Source organism: Astatotilapia calliptera, chromosome 10 (genome assembly GCF_900246225.1).
Source record: "Astatotilapia calliptera chromosome 10, fAstCal1.2, whole genome shotgun sequence".
In the NCBI taxonomy this organism is placed as follows: Eukaryota; Metazoa; Chordata; class Actinopteri; order Cichliformes; family Cichlidae; genus Astatotilapia; species Astatotilapia calliptera.
Window position 1 is genome coordinate 6,701,045 of NC_039311.1, and position 17,500 is coordinate 6,718,544.

Sequence of the window (17,500 nt, forward strand, 5' to 3'; positions counted from 1 at the left end):
GATCAGGACCGTCCGGCCTTCAGTTAGCCATTCCGGGTGTCTCTCGTTAACTAGCAGCTGGTTCATTTGTGCTGCCAGACGCTCGTGGAGTGCAGTCAGCTTCTTCAGCCAGTAGGCGTGAACCATGTCGGGCCCTGGTGCTGTCCAACTCTTCATACTGGAGACCCTTTCTTGGATATCTGCCACTGTGATGGTTACTGGACCCTGTTCAGGGAGGTCGCTGTGGTCTGCCCTCAGATCCTCTAGCCACTGAGCATTGCCGTTATGGGTTGCATCCTTCTCCCATATGCTCTTCCAGTATTGCTCCGTCTCCAGCCTTGGTGGTGCTGTTCTCTTATTGTTCCCTTGCCACTGAGAGTACACCTTTGCTGGTTCTGTGGAGAACAGCTGGTTTATTCTCCTGCCTTCTATCTCTCTGGTGTACCTCCTCAAGCGGCTGGCCAAGGCTGTGAGTCTTTGCTTGGCAGTTTCCAAGGCCTCAGGTATGGACAGCTTGCTGTATTTCTTAGGCACCTTATTCGTCGCACCTTTCTGCAACTCAGTTAGTAGGCTAACCTCTCTCCGTGCTACTTTGATCTTGCCCTCTAGCCTCCTTCTCCATGGAGGGTACTGCCCCTTGTGGCTGTTCAACTTGTAGCCAAGCATCTCACTGATCACTGCTGCCGTATTGTAGATCAGCTTGTTAGTGTTGGTAATCGTGGTTGTAGGTATTGCCCGTAGTGCTGCATTAACATCATCTAGCAGACCTTCTGAGGGTACTTCACGTAATCTTGGTAACCGGCTACGGGGGATCCAGGTTTCAAGCTTGGCCATGATCCTATTTTTCAGGTCAGTTCCTCTCGCACTCAACGATCCTTCTCCTATCACACTTGGGGCTATGTACCCAATCTCGGGTGGGGGTGATGATATCTCCCCCCTGACCTGGCGTCCTGACTCCTTGCCGTAGCATTTGTGTTGTATCTCTAGCTGTGAGAGCAGTCCCTTCTTTCGAATGTTGGAACACAGAGCTACTAGTTGTTTCGCCGTCATTGTGGATGTTGGGTATCGAAGAATCCATAGGTCCGTCATCCTATTCATGTAGCCCCTGCCGCCGGGGTTACTTGCGTAGTAGCATTCCAACAACGCCCTGTTTTCGTCTCTTGCCCACCGATGCCTTCTTGTTCCAGTAGCCCACTTTTCGTCAGGGTGCCCTGGTTCCTCAACACCTGACGCGGACCTTGTTGATCCGGGCGACGTCCGAGCCGGCATGCCTTCACATTTATCTGTCTCGCTCATGTCTGCGGTAGGCTCGCTTAGCATAGGGGGTCTAGCCTTAGGACCCTTACTGGATACAGACTCCCCAGGCAGGAATATATACACACACGTGTATATATATATATATACGTGTGTGTGTATATATATATATATATATATATATATATATATATATATATATATATATATATATATATATATATATATATATATATATATACATATACATATATATATACATATATATATACATATATATATATATATATATATATACATATATATATATATATATATATATATATATATATATATATATATATATATACATACATACATACATATATAGATTGTTGTGGGCAGTCTGAGGTACACCTGTGCACTACTCATGATGTCAGATCAGCATCCTGATGTGGCACACCTGTGAGGTGGGATGGATTATCTCAATATAGCAGATGTGCCCACTACCACACATTTGGACTGATTTGTGACCACTGTTTGGGAGGGATGGTTATATTGTGTATCTGGAATGAATTTTAGGTCTCTACCTCCATCCCATGGGGAATGGGAGCAGTAACAAAGGTGTTGCGTTTATATTTTTGTTGAGTGTAAGTATTTGGTCACCTCAAACAAGGAAAATCTCTGGCTCTCACAGACCTGTAACGTCTTCTGTAAGAAGCTTTTCTGTCCCCCACTCGTTACCTGTATGAATGGCACCTGTTTGAACTCATCATCTGTATAAAAGACACCTGTCCACAGCCTCAAACAGTCAGACTCCAAACTCCGCCATGGCCAAGACCAAAGAGCTTTCGAAGGACACCAGGAAAAGTATTGTAGACCTGCACCAGACTGGGAAGAGTGAATCTACAATAGGCAAGCAGCTTGGTGTGGAAAAATCAACTGTGGGAGCAATCATCAGAAAATGGAAGACATACAAGACCACTGATAATCTCCCTCTATCTGGGGCTCCACGCAAGATCTCATCCCGTGGGGTCAAAATGATCATGAGAACGGTGAGCAAAGATCCCAGAACCACACGGGGGGACCTGGTGAATGACCTGCAGAGAGCTGGGACCAAAGTAACAAAGGTCACCATCAGTAACACACTACAACGGCAGGGAATCAAATCCCGCAGTGCCAGACGTGTTCCGCTGCTGAAGCCAGTGCATGTCCAGGCCCGTCTGAAGTGTGCCAGAGAGCACATGGATGATACAGCAGAGGATTGGAAGAATGTCATGTGGTCAGATGAAACCAAAGTAGAACTTTTTGGTATAAACTCAACTCGTCGTGTCTGGAGGAAGAAGAATACTGAGTTGCATCCCAAGAACACCATACCTACTGTGAATCATGGGGGTGGAAACATCATGCTATGGGGCTGTTTTTCTGCCAAGGGGACAGGACGACTGATCCGTGTTAAGGACAGAATGAATGGGGCCATGTATCGTGAGATTTTGAGCCAAAACCTCCTTCCATCAGTGAGAACTTTGAAGATGAAACGAGGCTGGGTCTTCCAACATGATCCAAAACACACCGCCCGGGCAACAAAGGAGTGGCTCCGTAAGAAGCATTTGAAAGTCCTGGAGTGGCCTAGCCAGTCTCCAGACCTCAACCCCATAGAAAATCTGTGGCGGGAGTTGGAAGTTCGTGTTGCTCGGCGACAGCCCCAAAACATCACTGCTCTCGAGAAGATCTGCATGGAGGAATGGGCCAAAATACCAGCTACTGTGTGTGCAAACCTGGTAAAGACCTATAGTAAACGTTTGACCTCTGTTATTGCCAACAAAGGTTATGTTACAAAGTATTGAGTTGTATTTTTGTTATTGACCAAATACTTATTTTCCACCTTGATTTACGAATAAATTCTTTACAAATCCTACCATGTGGATTCATGGATTTTTTTTTTCACATTCTGTCTCTCACAGTTGAAGTGTACCTCTGGTGCAAATTACTGACCTCTGTCATCATTTTAAGTGGGGGAACTTGCACAATCGGTGGCTGACTAAATACTTTTTTGCGCCACTGTATATATATATATGTGTGTATATATGTGTGTATGTGTATCATTTTCTTTCTGCTTGTTTGTATAAGCAAAGTATATTTAGACAAGAATTTACTAGATGAAGCAAAAGTTAAGTGTCTGACATGTTAAAACTGCTCAAATTGGAGATGGTCGAGCAGGAAATGTTGTAAAAGATAGCTGCTTTGAGATAGGATGAGCCTACTAAACTATGACCCGAAACTAGTTGTCATTTCTTAAACGCTATTAAACTCATTACAGTATCTTCACGTTGCAGTCTTCAAATCAGAAGCAAGGGAAAATTGAGTCTTTTAATTGATTTTTGAGGAATCTTAAAAATTCTTAAACCCAATCAAAGGCCTCTTTCTATTTACTTTGTTTGTTTGTTTTTCTCCTGATGGTTAGTAGTTACATAGGGATTCTTCGCTGTATACCTGATATTTTATTTTCATTGTGATAACGTTCTTACAGACACTGAAATATGCCTTCCAAACCCACGATCGACTCTGTTTTGTAATGGAATATGCTAATGGAGGCGAGGTGAGACCCCATATCCTACATCCATAATCAGCTCATCAGTCATATGGGATGCACCCAGTTCAAGAGTTAACCATTTACACGTAGACAGATCTTGTGTAACACCAGGTAAGTCCTTGACTCTCTCTGCTCTGTTTTCTTCAGCTCTTCTTCCACCTCTCACGTGAACGAGTCTTCACAGAAGACCGGGCACGTTTCTATGGTGCTGAGATTGTATCAGCACTTGAGTACCTCCATTCACGTGACGTTGTTTACCGTGATTTGAAGGTGAATACGACACACAAATCCATCATTTCATAAATGCCCCGTGTGCAAGTATGACTGCAATCATACTACAAACTGAATCTTAATTTGTTTATAATCACACACCAAGGGAAATGTTGCAAAATTTGAGAGCTTGTAGAATAAAATGTGTTTAGAAAAAAATTTAACTTGTATTTTGAAATTTTCATTATTATTTTGTGCTTTCACAAGTGTGTTAAATTTAGTTACAGAATAAACATGCACAAATAGACTTATATTTGCAAAACCAAAATTTAAATTTCGAATTTAAATTTTACATATATTTTTACAACTTACAACCAAAGTTCTGTGATTGCAACCTCTCAAATTAGTGAATACAACTGCTCAATTGCATCCTCTCGAGTTACAAATTCATGAATTTCCTCGCTTTGACATTGGAAACACGTCTTACAGTAAATGTGTTGTAAAACTCGTACTTGTAGCTAAAGAGGTGTTGGTAGGGCGGACAGAGCGGTCATCCAGTCAAAAGCAGAAGACCAAGAGGTCTCATTTTTCACTGTCCTCTGTATGCCATGCTGGATTCACTACAACAGAACAATTGTAAGTTTCCCTCAAAACTTTGCTTTTGCACATTAACACTGTGAATAATGACAAAATCAACACAAAGGACAAAAATCCTCAATCCTTATGAGGGGCAGCGTCAAGAACAACTTGACGCTGCACCATCGAGAGCATCCTGACCAACTGTATAACAGTCTGGTACGGGAACTGCTCTGCCTCAGACTGGAAGGCGTTGCAGAGGGTCGTGAAAACTGCCCAGCGCATCGCCAGAGCACCACTTCCTGCCATAAAGGACATCTACAGGAAGCGGTGTCTGAAAAGGGCTGGGAAAATCATCAGAGACCCCAGTCACCCATCACATGGACTCTTCACCCTCCTGCCCTCTGGGAGGCGCTACAGGAGCCTCCGGACTAAGACCACCAGGTACCGGAACAGCTTCTTCCCCACAGCTGTCAGACTCCTGAACTCTGCCTCCTGACATCTGACCCACGTTAACACATGGACTGAACATACACACACCCACAATGGACAACTGTACCCTCAAAAACACAATAATAACATGGACTAAACCACCACTCACAACCACTAGCACTTTATATAGCCTCTGTAGGAATTATCCACATATCTCACTTATCTTAACTGCACTACTGTATAGCTCTGTGTAAATAATCATTCTGTACATACGATAATTTTTAATCCTACAACTGTTTACAACTTGCATAGTTCCCATTTCTGTATAACTGTATATCTCAGATTTCTGTAAAGTTATTTATTTCATATTCTGTATAGTTTTTCATATTTATATCCTGTTCATAGCCTGTACATAGCTTGTACTCACTACAGCCTGTACATACTAGAGATGGCACGATACCACTTTTTTATGTCCGATACCGATACCGATATCATAAATTTGGATATCTGCCGATACCGATATGAATCCGATATAGTGTTTTTTAATCAACAAAACAGTTTTTTAAAATATCTTGCTGCATTTTGCAAGTCTGCAAGTTCATACTCAAGTTTAAAACAACAACTACACTAAAGCTATTCTGTTATACCTGTATACAAAAAAAATATTTCATAGTTCAGCAATACTGATCAATCTAATAAACTTAGACCTACACCATCCTCCCTGTTCTGGTATTTTAAAGAGTACTTAGCGTAAATATTAAGCAACCTAACTAATAGGGTTCCAACTCCCAGCAACAACAAAAATAAATAAATAAAAAATAGGGAACCACCCCTCACGCTCCACCTCATGATGCTTAATCGACATAATCAACCTTAATTTGATGCAGTGTGAAAAAAAAAATGCACAGAAATAAATTATTTTTCAAGAAATATTAAATAGATTCAACATCTTTCTTCAACAAAATTGCAGACTGCACAGATGGTACCTTCCCAAAGTAAAAAGTACTATAGCTTACTAGGGTATATATATTAGACTTAATAGTCACTATATACAGTAATTGACTTCTATTCATTTTACATCAAATTAAAACTTTGGGTGTCAGATAATTATTTATTAAAAGCTCGACATTTTAAATGAGAATAAGAAAGAAAAGTATGTCTTTGTGCCCCCTTTTCCCAGTTAATGCCCTATCGGCCCCCCTGGCTAAACTTTGCTAGATCCGCCCCTGCACAGTTACCAGCCGTCAGCTACGTAGAAAAAGATCCTGGTGTAGAAAGTAATATTAAATAAATTGTAACAACAGCTTATCAAGCTTAAACGTGCTGCTGTTGTTCAGCCGCTGGTTTCCTCTTTCTGGTGCAAAGTGGACCAAAAACAAACAAGAGAGACAGACTCGCGACAGAAAAGCCGATCAGCTGATCATTTAAGCAGTTTCACGACTGAAGTAGCAGCCGGAGAGCGAGAGGCAGTCGCTCGTTAAGCTTAACGTGGGAATGCTTTACAAACATTCAGAGATGGACTTACACACGTGCTTTACTTCTCTCGGGGATAACTTTGTCGGAGATGAAATGCCAGGTTGCTAGCGAAGCTCCAAATGCTATCCAGACCACCGACAGGTCCCGCATGCCACAGCCGCTCTATCACGTGACGCATACTGCTCCGACTGCTAACGTTCTGAGGCGAGTTACGGCGTGTTGCAAGTTTTGTGAGGTGCTTTCGTGATATTTAATGGATCGGATTACATTTTTTATTTTTCTCCGATATCCGATCCAGTAATTTAGGTCAGTATCGGACCGATACCGATACGTAATATCGGATCGATCCATCTCTAGTACATACTTATAGTTATAGAATATTCACAACATACTTCATACCGTGTACATTATAACATACCATAATAGACCCATTTCTGTAATATACTTACATATCTATATTATTGCTAATATATATTGTAATATATCTATATCACTAAAGCACTTCTGGATGGATGCAAACTGCATTTCGTTGCCCTGTACCTCTGCATGTGCAATGACAATAAAGTTGAATTCTATTCTATTCTAACAAGAATGAATGAGCATTTTGGCTGCCAGAAGTGTTTCTCACTCAGTTTGTCCCAGTAAATCATGACTTTTACTTCATCTTTGAGCCCTCTCTCTGAACCACAGGACTGTCACTCGGGGACATCAGAACATTACACTTTAAATGACAGTATCTTTAAGCTGTTTTATCCATGCATATTAAGCTAAAAGGAATCTATACAAAGTCATTGTTATGCAGCAAATATGTTTGATTGCTAAAGGGTTTTCCCAGTATCTCTTTCATGCTGCTGTCCACCCTTTCAATGGAGTGGATGTTTGCAGGAAGGCTGTATGCTGTTTTTGTATTTGTTGTAATGGACTGGGGAATAGGAGCTATTGTCAGTTCTTTTCCTCGCCTCCTCTCCAAGCAGTCTTAGTCCCTCCAGTCTTAGTCCCTCCCCTTCCTCTAAGGAAGAGACATGAGGAGAGAGAGGAGTCCAGTCAGCCACTGTAGTGATAAGACAGCTTTACTGCATCGTGTTAAATTGATGTCACTTAAAAAAGTGTGTGGCACATTTGCATCATCTGTCTATTGTCTAATTTCCAGAGCACTGCTGTGTCTTCTGATTACTGATAGATGAGCATATCCATTCTTTGGGCACTCTTACAAATGGTGAAGGGTAAAAAGTTAGACTACATACCTAATCATCTTAAATAACTAAGAATACAAATTAATGCTGAATTTAGAAATCTCATTATTTGTGTGTTATTTATTACTTGCAACTTTTTGTAGCTCCTCTTCTATGCATTGCAGATAAAACTTACAAAAGTGTACATCATTACAGTGATGCTGACGGGACTCCTCTGCCCTCCAGATGCATTTTAGGAAATGAGACAACCTGTAAGATGCCAAACTGACTTAATTGTTTCAGTCTCAAGATACAGTAGAGATGAGAGACATAAAATTGAGAAACGTGAAAAGCGCAACCTCCTTGCCTCTATTATGCAAAAGGATAAGCAAATTGGCTGGGATGCCTTTACAGTAGGTCTCTATTATTGGGTTCTCCTGTCGCAGTTGTCCTCATCAGTAAAATGACATCATACTAGTCAGTCTATGAACCATTAAACATTCATACTAACACTTGTATAATACATTTCTGAATTCAACAGATAAAAGCTTTAAGAACATAACTGACAGATGTTAACTTCTCATTAGAAGTCGACTTGCTTTTTATTAATATAATTTTTTTTTAAAGTAAACTTTGACTGTCAATAGTATTTTATTCTTTTTGTTCAATTTGTTATTCATTATATTCTATTATTTGTCTAAATATCAGCAGACAAATAATCTGCGTCGATGGGATTTTTTTTTCTTCAGTCACAGGACATTAACACAGAAACCATAATATAACTTGTTACGTTATGGTAAATGGCCTGTATTTGTATAGCGCTTTACTTAGTCCCTAAGGACCCCAAAGCGCTTTACACTACATTCAGTCATCCACCTATTCACACACACATCCACACACTGGTGATGACAAGCTACATTGTAGCCACAGCTGCCCTTGGGCGCACTGACAGAGGCGAAGCTGCCAGACACTGGCGCCACCGGGCCCTCTGACTACCACCACTAGGCAACGGGTGAAGTGTCTTGCCCAAGGACACAACGACCGAGACTGTCCGAACCGGCGATTGAACCGGCAACCTTCCAATTACAAGACGAAGCAACAAGCAGGCTGAATTACACCAGAGGAATAGGTTTTTCAATTAAGTTTGTCTTTTTTTTAAAAAGGAAGTCACTGGAGATAAATGAAGGGCAGCAGGTGAATTTAAGGAGCAGGACAGTGCAAGCTGAGTAGATAAAACAGCAGGGATTAAAAGAGTACAGGGACTGGAGCTTGGAAGGTGGTGGGAACAGGACAGTGGGCAAGCAGCTAAGTACTTGGCAATAAATCACGATGATAGTGTCGATGCCGGTCAGTAGATGGCTTATAAGAAAGCTGGGGATTCTGAGAAACAGACAAGCTACAGGTTAGCTACAGGTTAGCAGGTCATCTACTTATCAGAAAGTTGGATATTGGTAAATGGTAAATGGACTGGTTCTTATATAGCGCTTTTCTACATTATCTGAGCACTCAAAGTGCTTTACATGCAAAAAAGCAGCGCACCCATTCATACAAGCACTTTTTTCTACGCTGTTTCTGAGTGCTTTGTATTTAACATTCACATGCAGTCATACTCCAATAGATGCATTGGAGAGCAACATGGGGTTAGTATCTTGCCCAAAGATATTTGGCATGCAGGCTGCAGCGTATCACATGATGGCATACCACAGCATATTAAAGGTCTATTGGAGTCTGGCTCGACACCACACACACACACTAGTGATGGGATTTCCGGCTCTTTTTAGAGAACCGGCTCTTTCGGCTCGACTCACTAAAAAGAGCCGGCTCTTCGGCTCCGAACCGACTCTTCAGGTTGTTTTGTTGCTTTAATTAATTTATTATTAACAATAATATAAAATTATGCTCAAAAGGAATTACTAATGTAAAAAAAAAAAGTTGGTTTTATTTATATATATTTTATATATAAATATATGCAGTGGCCCCTAGAGACAAAGCACGTACAAAATCCAAAAAGCATGTACAAATTCCAAAGCACATACAAACTCCAAAACACATTTCTAGCATTAACTGAACTTCCAAAACAGAGCTACCTAGATCACTTAAATTACACAATTGAAAGCATACAGTATGTGTATGGTTTGTGTATTTATACACAAGCACTCATATATTCAAATAATTTTAAAAAAAAGTTCATTTACCTGTTACTACCACACACCAAATCCAGTCAGTGGTACTTGCTGGCTTGTGTAGCCACTAGGTAACAAAAGCTCAACACTGCGCCTAGCATCCTGGAGCACTTCTGTTGTGTTTTGTACGTGTTTTGGAGTTTTTACGTCAGGCATGTCCAAAGTCCGACAGATTTCAAGTGGCCCACAGCTTCAGTCTAATTATGTATAATTTATGGCTCACTTTCTAAGTCTGAATAAATAAATCATGACTTTAAAGGTGTAATTCCTTTTTTCAGCACATGGTGGCAGCACATTTTTTTTGCTACTTGCACCTGTGCTGCAAGCCCGCCCTTCTCTGCTCATTTCTGCCATGGCGACTGTACAAAAAAAGAGAAAGGTTGATGGTGAGGGCCGCCGCTTTCAGGAGCGGTGGGAATTTTACTGAAATTCGAGGCAATTGTGTTTGCCTGATTTGTAAAGAGACTATTGCCTTGTTCAAGGATTTTAACATCAGGAGACACTACGAGACTAAACATGCTGCAACATTTAACAAGCTAACAGGGAGTGAGCGCGCTGAAAATGTGAAGCAACTCCAAGCTGCTCTGGCTTCGCAACAGCGATTTTTCATGCGGGCCTGTGAGACACATGAAAATATCACGAAAGCCAGCTACGAAGTGGCTATGTTAATAGCTAAACATGGCAAACCTTCCACTGAAGGTACGTTTATCAAAGACTGTGTCATGAAAATGGTGGAGAACATTTGCCCCGAGAAGAAGCAAGAATTTCTGAGTGTTTGCTTGGCACGCAACACTGTGGCATGAAGAGTTGAGGATATATCGTCAGACATTCACAGACAGCTGCGGGACAGAGGAGTGGATTTTGATTATTTCTCATTAGCCTGCGATGAAAGCACCGATGCATCTGACACCGTGCAACTACAGATTTTTTTTACGAGGAGTCGACAACAAGATGAACGTGACAGAGGAGCTGCTGGATCTCAAAAGCCTTAAGGGTCAAACCAGAGGAATGGATTTATTCATTTCTGTTTGTGAAGCTGTTGATGATATGAAGCTACCATGGAGTAGTTTCTAGGATCATTACTGATGGTGCACCTGCCATGGCTGGTGAGCGAAGCGGATTGTCCACACTGATCTGCAATAAAGTCAGCGAAGAAGCAGGTAACGCTGTTAAACTTCACTGTATCATTCATCAGCAGGCTCTCTGTGCGAAACATCTCAAATTTGATGATGTTATGAAACCAGTAGCAAAGACAATCAACTGTATTCGCTCTAAAGCTCTGTACCACCGACAGTTTCAGCAGTTTCTGCATGACATCCAGGCTGAATATGGTGACGTAACTTATTACAATGATGTGAGGTGGCTAAGTCGGGGGTCTGCACTACAGCGATTATTCTCTCTCAGAGAGGAAATCAGACAGTTTTTAGATGAAAAGGGACAACCAATGGAAGAAATGTCTGATCCTGTATGTCTGGCAAATCTGGCTTTTTTGGTTGACATTACGAAGCATCTGAATGCGCTGAATGTTAATCTTCAAGGAAAAGACGCAGTGGTGAGCCAACTATACGCTTACATCAAGGCCTTTGGAACCAAACTGCAACTTTTTCAAAGACACTTGTCCCTAACAGAGCCCTGTACCACACACTTCCCAACTTTGAAAGAGGTTATTGACAGTTTCCCAGTGGATATTAATGTCCAAAGGAAGAGGTGTGCAACAGCTATCGTGTCTCTTTCTGGAGAATTTAACAAACGCTTTCAGGACTTTGCAGCTATTGAAAAAGCTAAGCAAGCCTACCGCAGACATGAGCGAGACAAATAAATATGAAGGCATGCCGGCTCGGACGTCGCCCGGATCAACAAGGTCCGCGTCAGGTGTTGAGGAACCAGGGCACCCTGACGAAAAGTGGGCTACTGGAACAAGAAGGCATCGGTGGGCAAGAGACGAAAACAGGGCGTTGTTGGAATGCTACTACGCAAGTAACCCCGGCGGCAGGGGCTACATGAATAGGATGAGGGACCTATGGATTCTTCGATACCCAACATCCACAATGACGGCGAAACAACTAGTAGCTCAGTGTTCCAACATTTGAAAGAAGGGACTGCTCTCACAGCTAGAGATGGACAAGGTACAACACAAATTCTACGGCAAGGAGGAGTCCCCAGATAGCAAGGAAACATTGAAACAATGTTGAGTCAATATCAGGCTGTGTCATTGAATCAACGTTGAAGTGTGACGTTGACCTGATGTCACTCTTGCACCCTTTTTTAACGTTGAAACAACGTCAGGTTTTGATGTTGAATCAATGTTGAAACCTGACGTTGATTCAACGTTATATTTTCTAATACTGTTGACATTGAAACAATGTCAGATTCTGATATTGAAACACTGTTGAGCTATGGTGTTGATTTTCCACCTCTTTCGCACAGTTGCTTTTTATTAAAACAACAGTTAAATCATGACTGGAAATCTACCTTTCTTTATAGGTATTTTAACCAATACTAAACTACTGCATGTTTCCATCAATACTTCAACCACCTAAACACATAATTGTACTTATTCCTTAAATTGGACACCCTTTATAAAAAAAAACCAAATGTCTCACAATGTATCATGTCAATATTAATATCCTAAAATAAGAAAGCATTGCATGTGATGTAACAGAGAAAAAAAATAAACCAAAAAAGGTCAATAGGCATGTTTCATTTGCTAAATACTTTATTAAAAGACAGTTTCCTATTTACGTTTATATGATTCACAGAAGTTTGTAATTTTTTGCATGATGTGCGTCCTGCACCACCCAAATGATCTGGGGCGTATCGGAGCCATTTCTGCACTGCTTGTGCAAAGACAAACTCGGACATAGAGTTTGCCCCTAACTGCTGCGTCAGGCTCCAATCAAGGCAAAGCGTCTCACCTATAGACACATTTTAAGAGATGGAATTAGCGTGTCTCATGTCTTAAATGTGTATGCAAGTGCTTGTGTGTTTAATCAACAGGCCGTTGTTATGTATTTAAATCACATCTGACAGCTATTACACTTTATAGTTACAAAGTGTACATAACCTTTATATACTTACCATTGCCTTATTTGCCTCTTGTGATTGAAGAGCTGGCTCTGCATTGTTTAGCTCCTCAATGTTGTGCAAGGGCAAATCCAGAGGCAGTACCCCAGCATCTACCGATTCATTGCAGCCGGTATTGCGGATGGCTCTGACCTCCTCACGGAGTTCGTTAACAGCTCTCGTCAGGTCTGACAGAAAAAGATAATTTTTTTTTTAAGTATTTAAGAATACATACAACTTATCAAAAGTTTCCTTGTGTCACACACAGATATGTACAAAGACACTAGACAGTATTTTATTACCTGGTATTTTCACTCGAGGGGCCTGGGGAAACCATTTTTTTGTGGGCTGCTCATCCTCTGAGTCACTATATGTGTACAGGGGATTTGGTCTAAAGAAAAAAAGTTGAAAACGGTCATAAGTAATTACAAATGTGCTTTTGGAATATTTTTTCCTAAAGTTACAGTTTGATTTATAACAACACACACAGGAAACTGAGATGTGCAAGAAGGTACAGTATACAAGGAATTTTTGAAGTGCACAAGTGTACACGGCTTTGCATTTATAAAAAGTTTACAAGCTTCCACTTTTTGGACTATATTATGTGGTGATATTGCAGTATGCAAGCACCACAGATATGTATAAAAGACAAGATCATAAATTCTTAGCAATCAAAGATATGTTTGTGAAATAAAAAAAGTTTTACTTGTGCTTTCTTTTATGACTGGTCTGAGTTTCAGCTTCGGACTGAAGGTCAGACATATCACAGTGTTCACTTAGATATTTCTGAAGACTGCGTTCTGCTTCGTGAAATGTGTCTGGAAGTACAAACACAATGTATGGCCAGACATAAATTAGGACACGAAAAACTTGTTATTGTTACATTTATTCAATACCAATCCAGATGATACCCACCATGGCTTATTAGAAGTCGGACTGGTGCATAGGTGAGTCATGTTGCACCAGGATGAACTCTCCTCTTTACTGCGTCGTGGATCCTGAATGTGTCTCACGGAGGATATGGAGGCCATGACAATTTCTCCCCATTTATCCATGATCTAGGGACTATTTCTGTACCACCAGTGCTAAACTGCACAATGCACCAGTCTTTCATTTTTATCTTTTTTTTTTAATTTGGAGTCCTTTTTTGCCCTGTCTAGGATAAACAGGAAACAGATAGTTACAATATATTTCATAGTCACTACAAAACTTGATATATTGATTGAACTAAATAATAAATAATAGCTTAAAATGTATATAGGCAACAATTACAAGCAAACCCGTATATGTAAGCATTTAAACACTGAAGATAATAAAATTAACAGTATTTTGTCTAAGTCTGCCATTGTAGGAATTCATGGCACCGAGACAAAAACTTGGCGCACAGTGTGGCGTCAAAATAGGCGCACACCTTTGACGCTGTGTTTTCTCCGTCTTCCTCGTCCACACGTAAATGCTAAACGCAGTTTACGTGTGGACAAAAGGTGCAAACGCAAGTTAGGTGAGCGTGCAGTGTAAAGTTTGAATTGAGTGCGAATCGAAGCGGGTGCTCACCAATCATTAAAAGTAACAAAGTCATTGAACACATTTATACAGTTACCTTTACGTTTATCAATCATATATCACAGATTTACAATTTTTTGTAGTACTATGCTAAAAAGCAACTACAGAGCGAAAGTCTGGGTCAAGCGCCGAGGCAACGGCAAGAACAAAGGAACCCTCGAAGCGTTAAAGCTAGCTTTGTAAGGGAATATAACAGAAAAGTATGAAACGAAAATGTTTTCTTTGTTGATAGACTTTGTTTGCAGTGCAATTTATTTGTTGCCGGATTGTAAGATGAAAGTAGACACAATTTCGGGCTCCCACATTTTATCCGAAACTTTACATTAACAAGTTTTTTTTTAGTTTTTTTTTTACTGTTATTCAAATGCAACCGTGGAAATAACAAATAGAACAAAAGTCATTCATTCTTACATTATACTAATCATGGTGCAGGCCAGTGCAGTGCATGAACTGATGCCTTCTCCGGTCAATTCCGCTGAGAGTAAATCTAATGTCCCGCTCTACTGTACAAGACAATGGTTACCTGGAGGGATGTACCAATGTGATAGGGGTGCTGCGGAATAGTCCAAGTGGTAGCAGCTTTAATTTCCCGCTCAACCATAAATCGATGGTTTTTCAACGTGATTGTTGTCACCTTGTCAACTATAAATAGATCAACAATCAACGATGACAGAACAACAGTGAATCAATGTTATTTCAATGTCAGTGTCAGGTTTCATCAGTATTTCAATGTTGTTTCAACATTGGTTTTGTGTTGACATTTCAATCCTGACGATTCTGATGGTTCAGATGGAAAATCAACATCTGTTCAATGTCTCCTTGCTATCTGGGTCAGGACGCCAGGTCAGGGGGGAGATATCATCACCCCCACCCGAGATTGGGTACATAGCCCCAAGTGCGATAGGAGAAGGATCGTTGAGTGCGAGAGGAACTGACCTGAAAAATAGGATCATGGCCAAGCTTGAAACCTGGATTCCCCGTAGCCGGTTACCAAGATTACGTGAAGTACCCTCAGAAGGTCTGCTAGATGATGTTAATGCAGCACTACGGACAATACCTACAACCACGACTACCGACACTAACAAGCTGATCTACAATATGGCAGCAGTGATCAGTGAGATGCTTGGCTACAAGTTGAACAGCCACAAGGGGCAGTACCCTCCATGGAGGAGGAGGCTAGAGGGCAAGATCAAAGTAGCACGAAGGGAGGTTAGCACACTAACGGAGTTGCAGAAAGGTGCGACAAAGAAGGTGCATAAGAAATACAGCAAGCTGTCCATACCTGAGGCCTTGGCCAAGCAAAGACTCACAGCCTTGACCAGCCGCTTGAGGAGGTACACCAGAGAGATAGAAGGCAGGAGAATAAACCAGCTGTTCTCCACAGAACCAGCAAAGGTGTACTCTCAGTGGCAAGGGAACAATAATAATAAGAGAACAGCACCACCAAGGCTGGAGGCAGAACAATACTGGAAGAGCATATGGGAGAAGGATGCAACCCATAACGGCAATGCTCAGTGGCTAGTGGATCTGAGGGCAGACCACAGCGACCTCCCTGAACAGGGTCCAGTAACCATCACAGTGGCAGATATCCAAGAAAGGGTCTCCAGTATGAAGAGTTGGACAGCACCAGGGCCCGACATGGTTCACGCCTACTGGCTAAAGAAGCTGACTGCACTCCACGAACCTCTGGCAGCACAAATGAACCAGCTGCTAGTTAACGAGAGACACCCGGAATGGCTAACCGAAGGTCGGACAGTCCTGATCCCCAAGGACCCCAAGAAGGGACCGGTCCCCTCCAACTACCGACCAATAACCTGTCTCAGTACTACATGGAAGCTCCTGTCAGGCAACATATCGGCTAAGATGAACAGGCACATGGGTCAATACATGAGCGGGACACAGAAAGGAATTGGCAAGAATACCAGAGGCGCAAAACACCAGCTACCGGTAGACAGAACATTCAGCCGAGACTGCAAGACCAGACTGACCAACCTGTGCACGGCCTGGATTGATTACAAGAAGGCCTATGACTCAATGCCCCACAGCTGGATACTGGAATGCCTAGAATTGTACAAGATCAATGGGACCCTAAGAGCCTTCATCAGGAACTCGATGGGGATGTGGCGTACAACACTAGAGGCCAACTCCAAGCCCATAGCACAAGTCACCATCAAGTGTGAGATCTACCAAGGAGATGCTCTGTCCCCACTGCTGTTCTGCATAGGCCTGAACCCCCTCAGTGAGATAATTGACAAGACTGGCTACGGATACCGACTACGGAATGTACATTGGAATGTCGTTCGGACTGGAGAAGTGTAGTCGGATGGTAACAAAGAGAGGGAAGGTAGTCAGAACTGAGGGGATTGAACTACCAGAAGGCAACATTGCAGACATAGAGGACAGTTACAAGTACCTGGGGATCCCGCAGGCGAATGGGAACCATGAAGAGGCCGCTAGAAAAGCTGCAACCACCAAGTACCTGCAGAGGGTCAGGCAAGTCCTGAGGAGTCAGCTGAATGGTAAGAACAAGATTCGGGCCATCAACACCTACGCCCTGCCCGTGATCAGGTACCCTGCTGGGGTAATAGGCTGGCCAAAGGAGGAGATAGAAGCCACTGGCATAAAGACAAGAAAGCTCCTGACCATGCATGGAGGGTTTCACCCCAAGTCCAGCACCCTGAGGCTGTACGCTAAGTGGAAGGAAGGGGGCCGGGGACTGTATACACATATATATATATATATATATATATATATATATATATATATAAAAAACACCCAGCACGCCCCTGCGGGTGGTTTATCCTTCAAGCTCGGGTCCTCTACCAGAGGCCTGGGAGCTTGAGGGTCCTGCGCAGTATCTTAGCTGTTCCCAGGACTGCGCTCTTCTGGACAGAGATCTCCGATGTTGTTCCCGGGATCTGCTGGAGCCACTCGCCTAGCTTGGGAGTCACCGCACCTAGGGCTCCGATTACCACGGGGACCACCGTTACCTTCACCCTCCACATCCTCTCGAGCTCTTC

At 42.1% G+C, this 17,500-nt stretch overlaps 1 protein-coding gene across 6 annotated transcripts in view; it reads left to right on the forward strand.

The window, feature by feature from the left end:
* The window catches only part of LOC113030100 (RAC-beta serine/threonine-protein kinase-like), a 43,309-nt gene that overhangs the window by 13,367 nt on the left and 12,442 nt on the right, over nt 1–17,500 (forward strand). For 5 of the 6 annotated variants that reach the window (XM_026181218.1, XM_026181220.1, XM_026181219.1 and 2 more), the window contains exons 8-9: nt 3,743–3,811; nt 3,953–4,075. The exons of the other annotated variant lie outside the window; for it this stretch is intronic. In XM_026181218.1, coding sequence (XP_026037003.1) covers nt 3,743–3,811; nt 3,953–4,075 — 192 coding nt within the window. The remainder of the gene's footprint in view (nt 1–3,742; nt 3,812–3,952; nt 4,076–17,500) is intronic. 6 annotated transcript variants of the gene reach the window in all.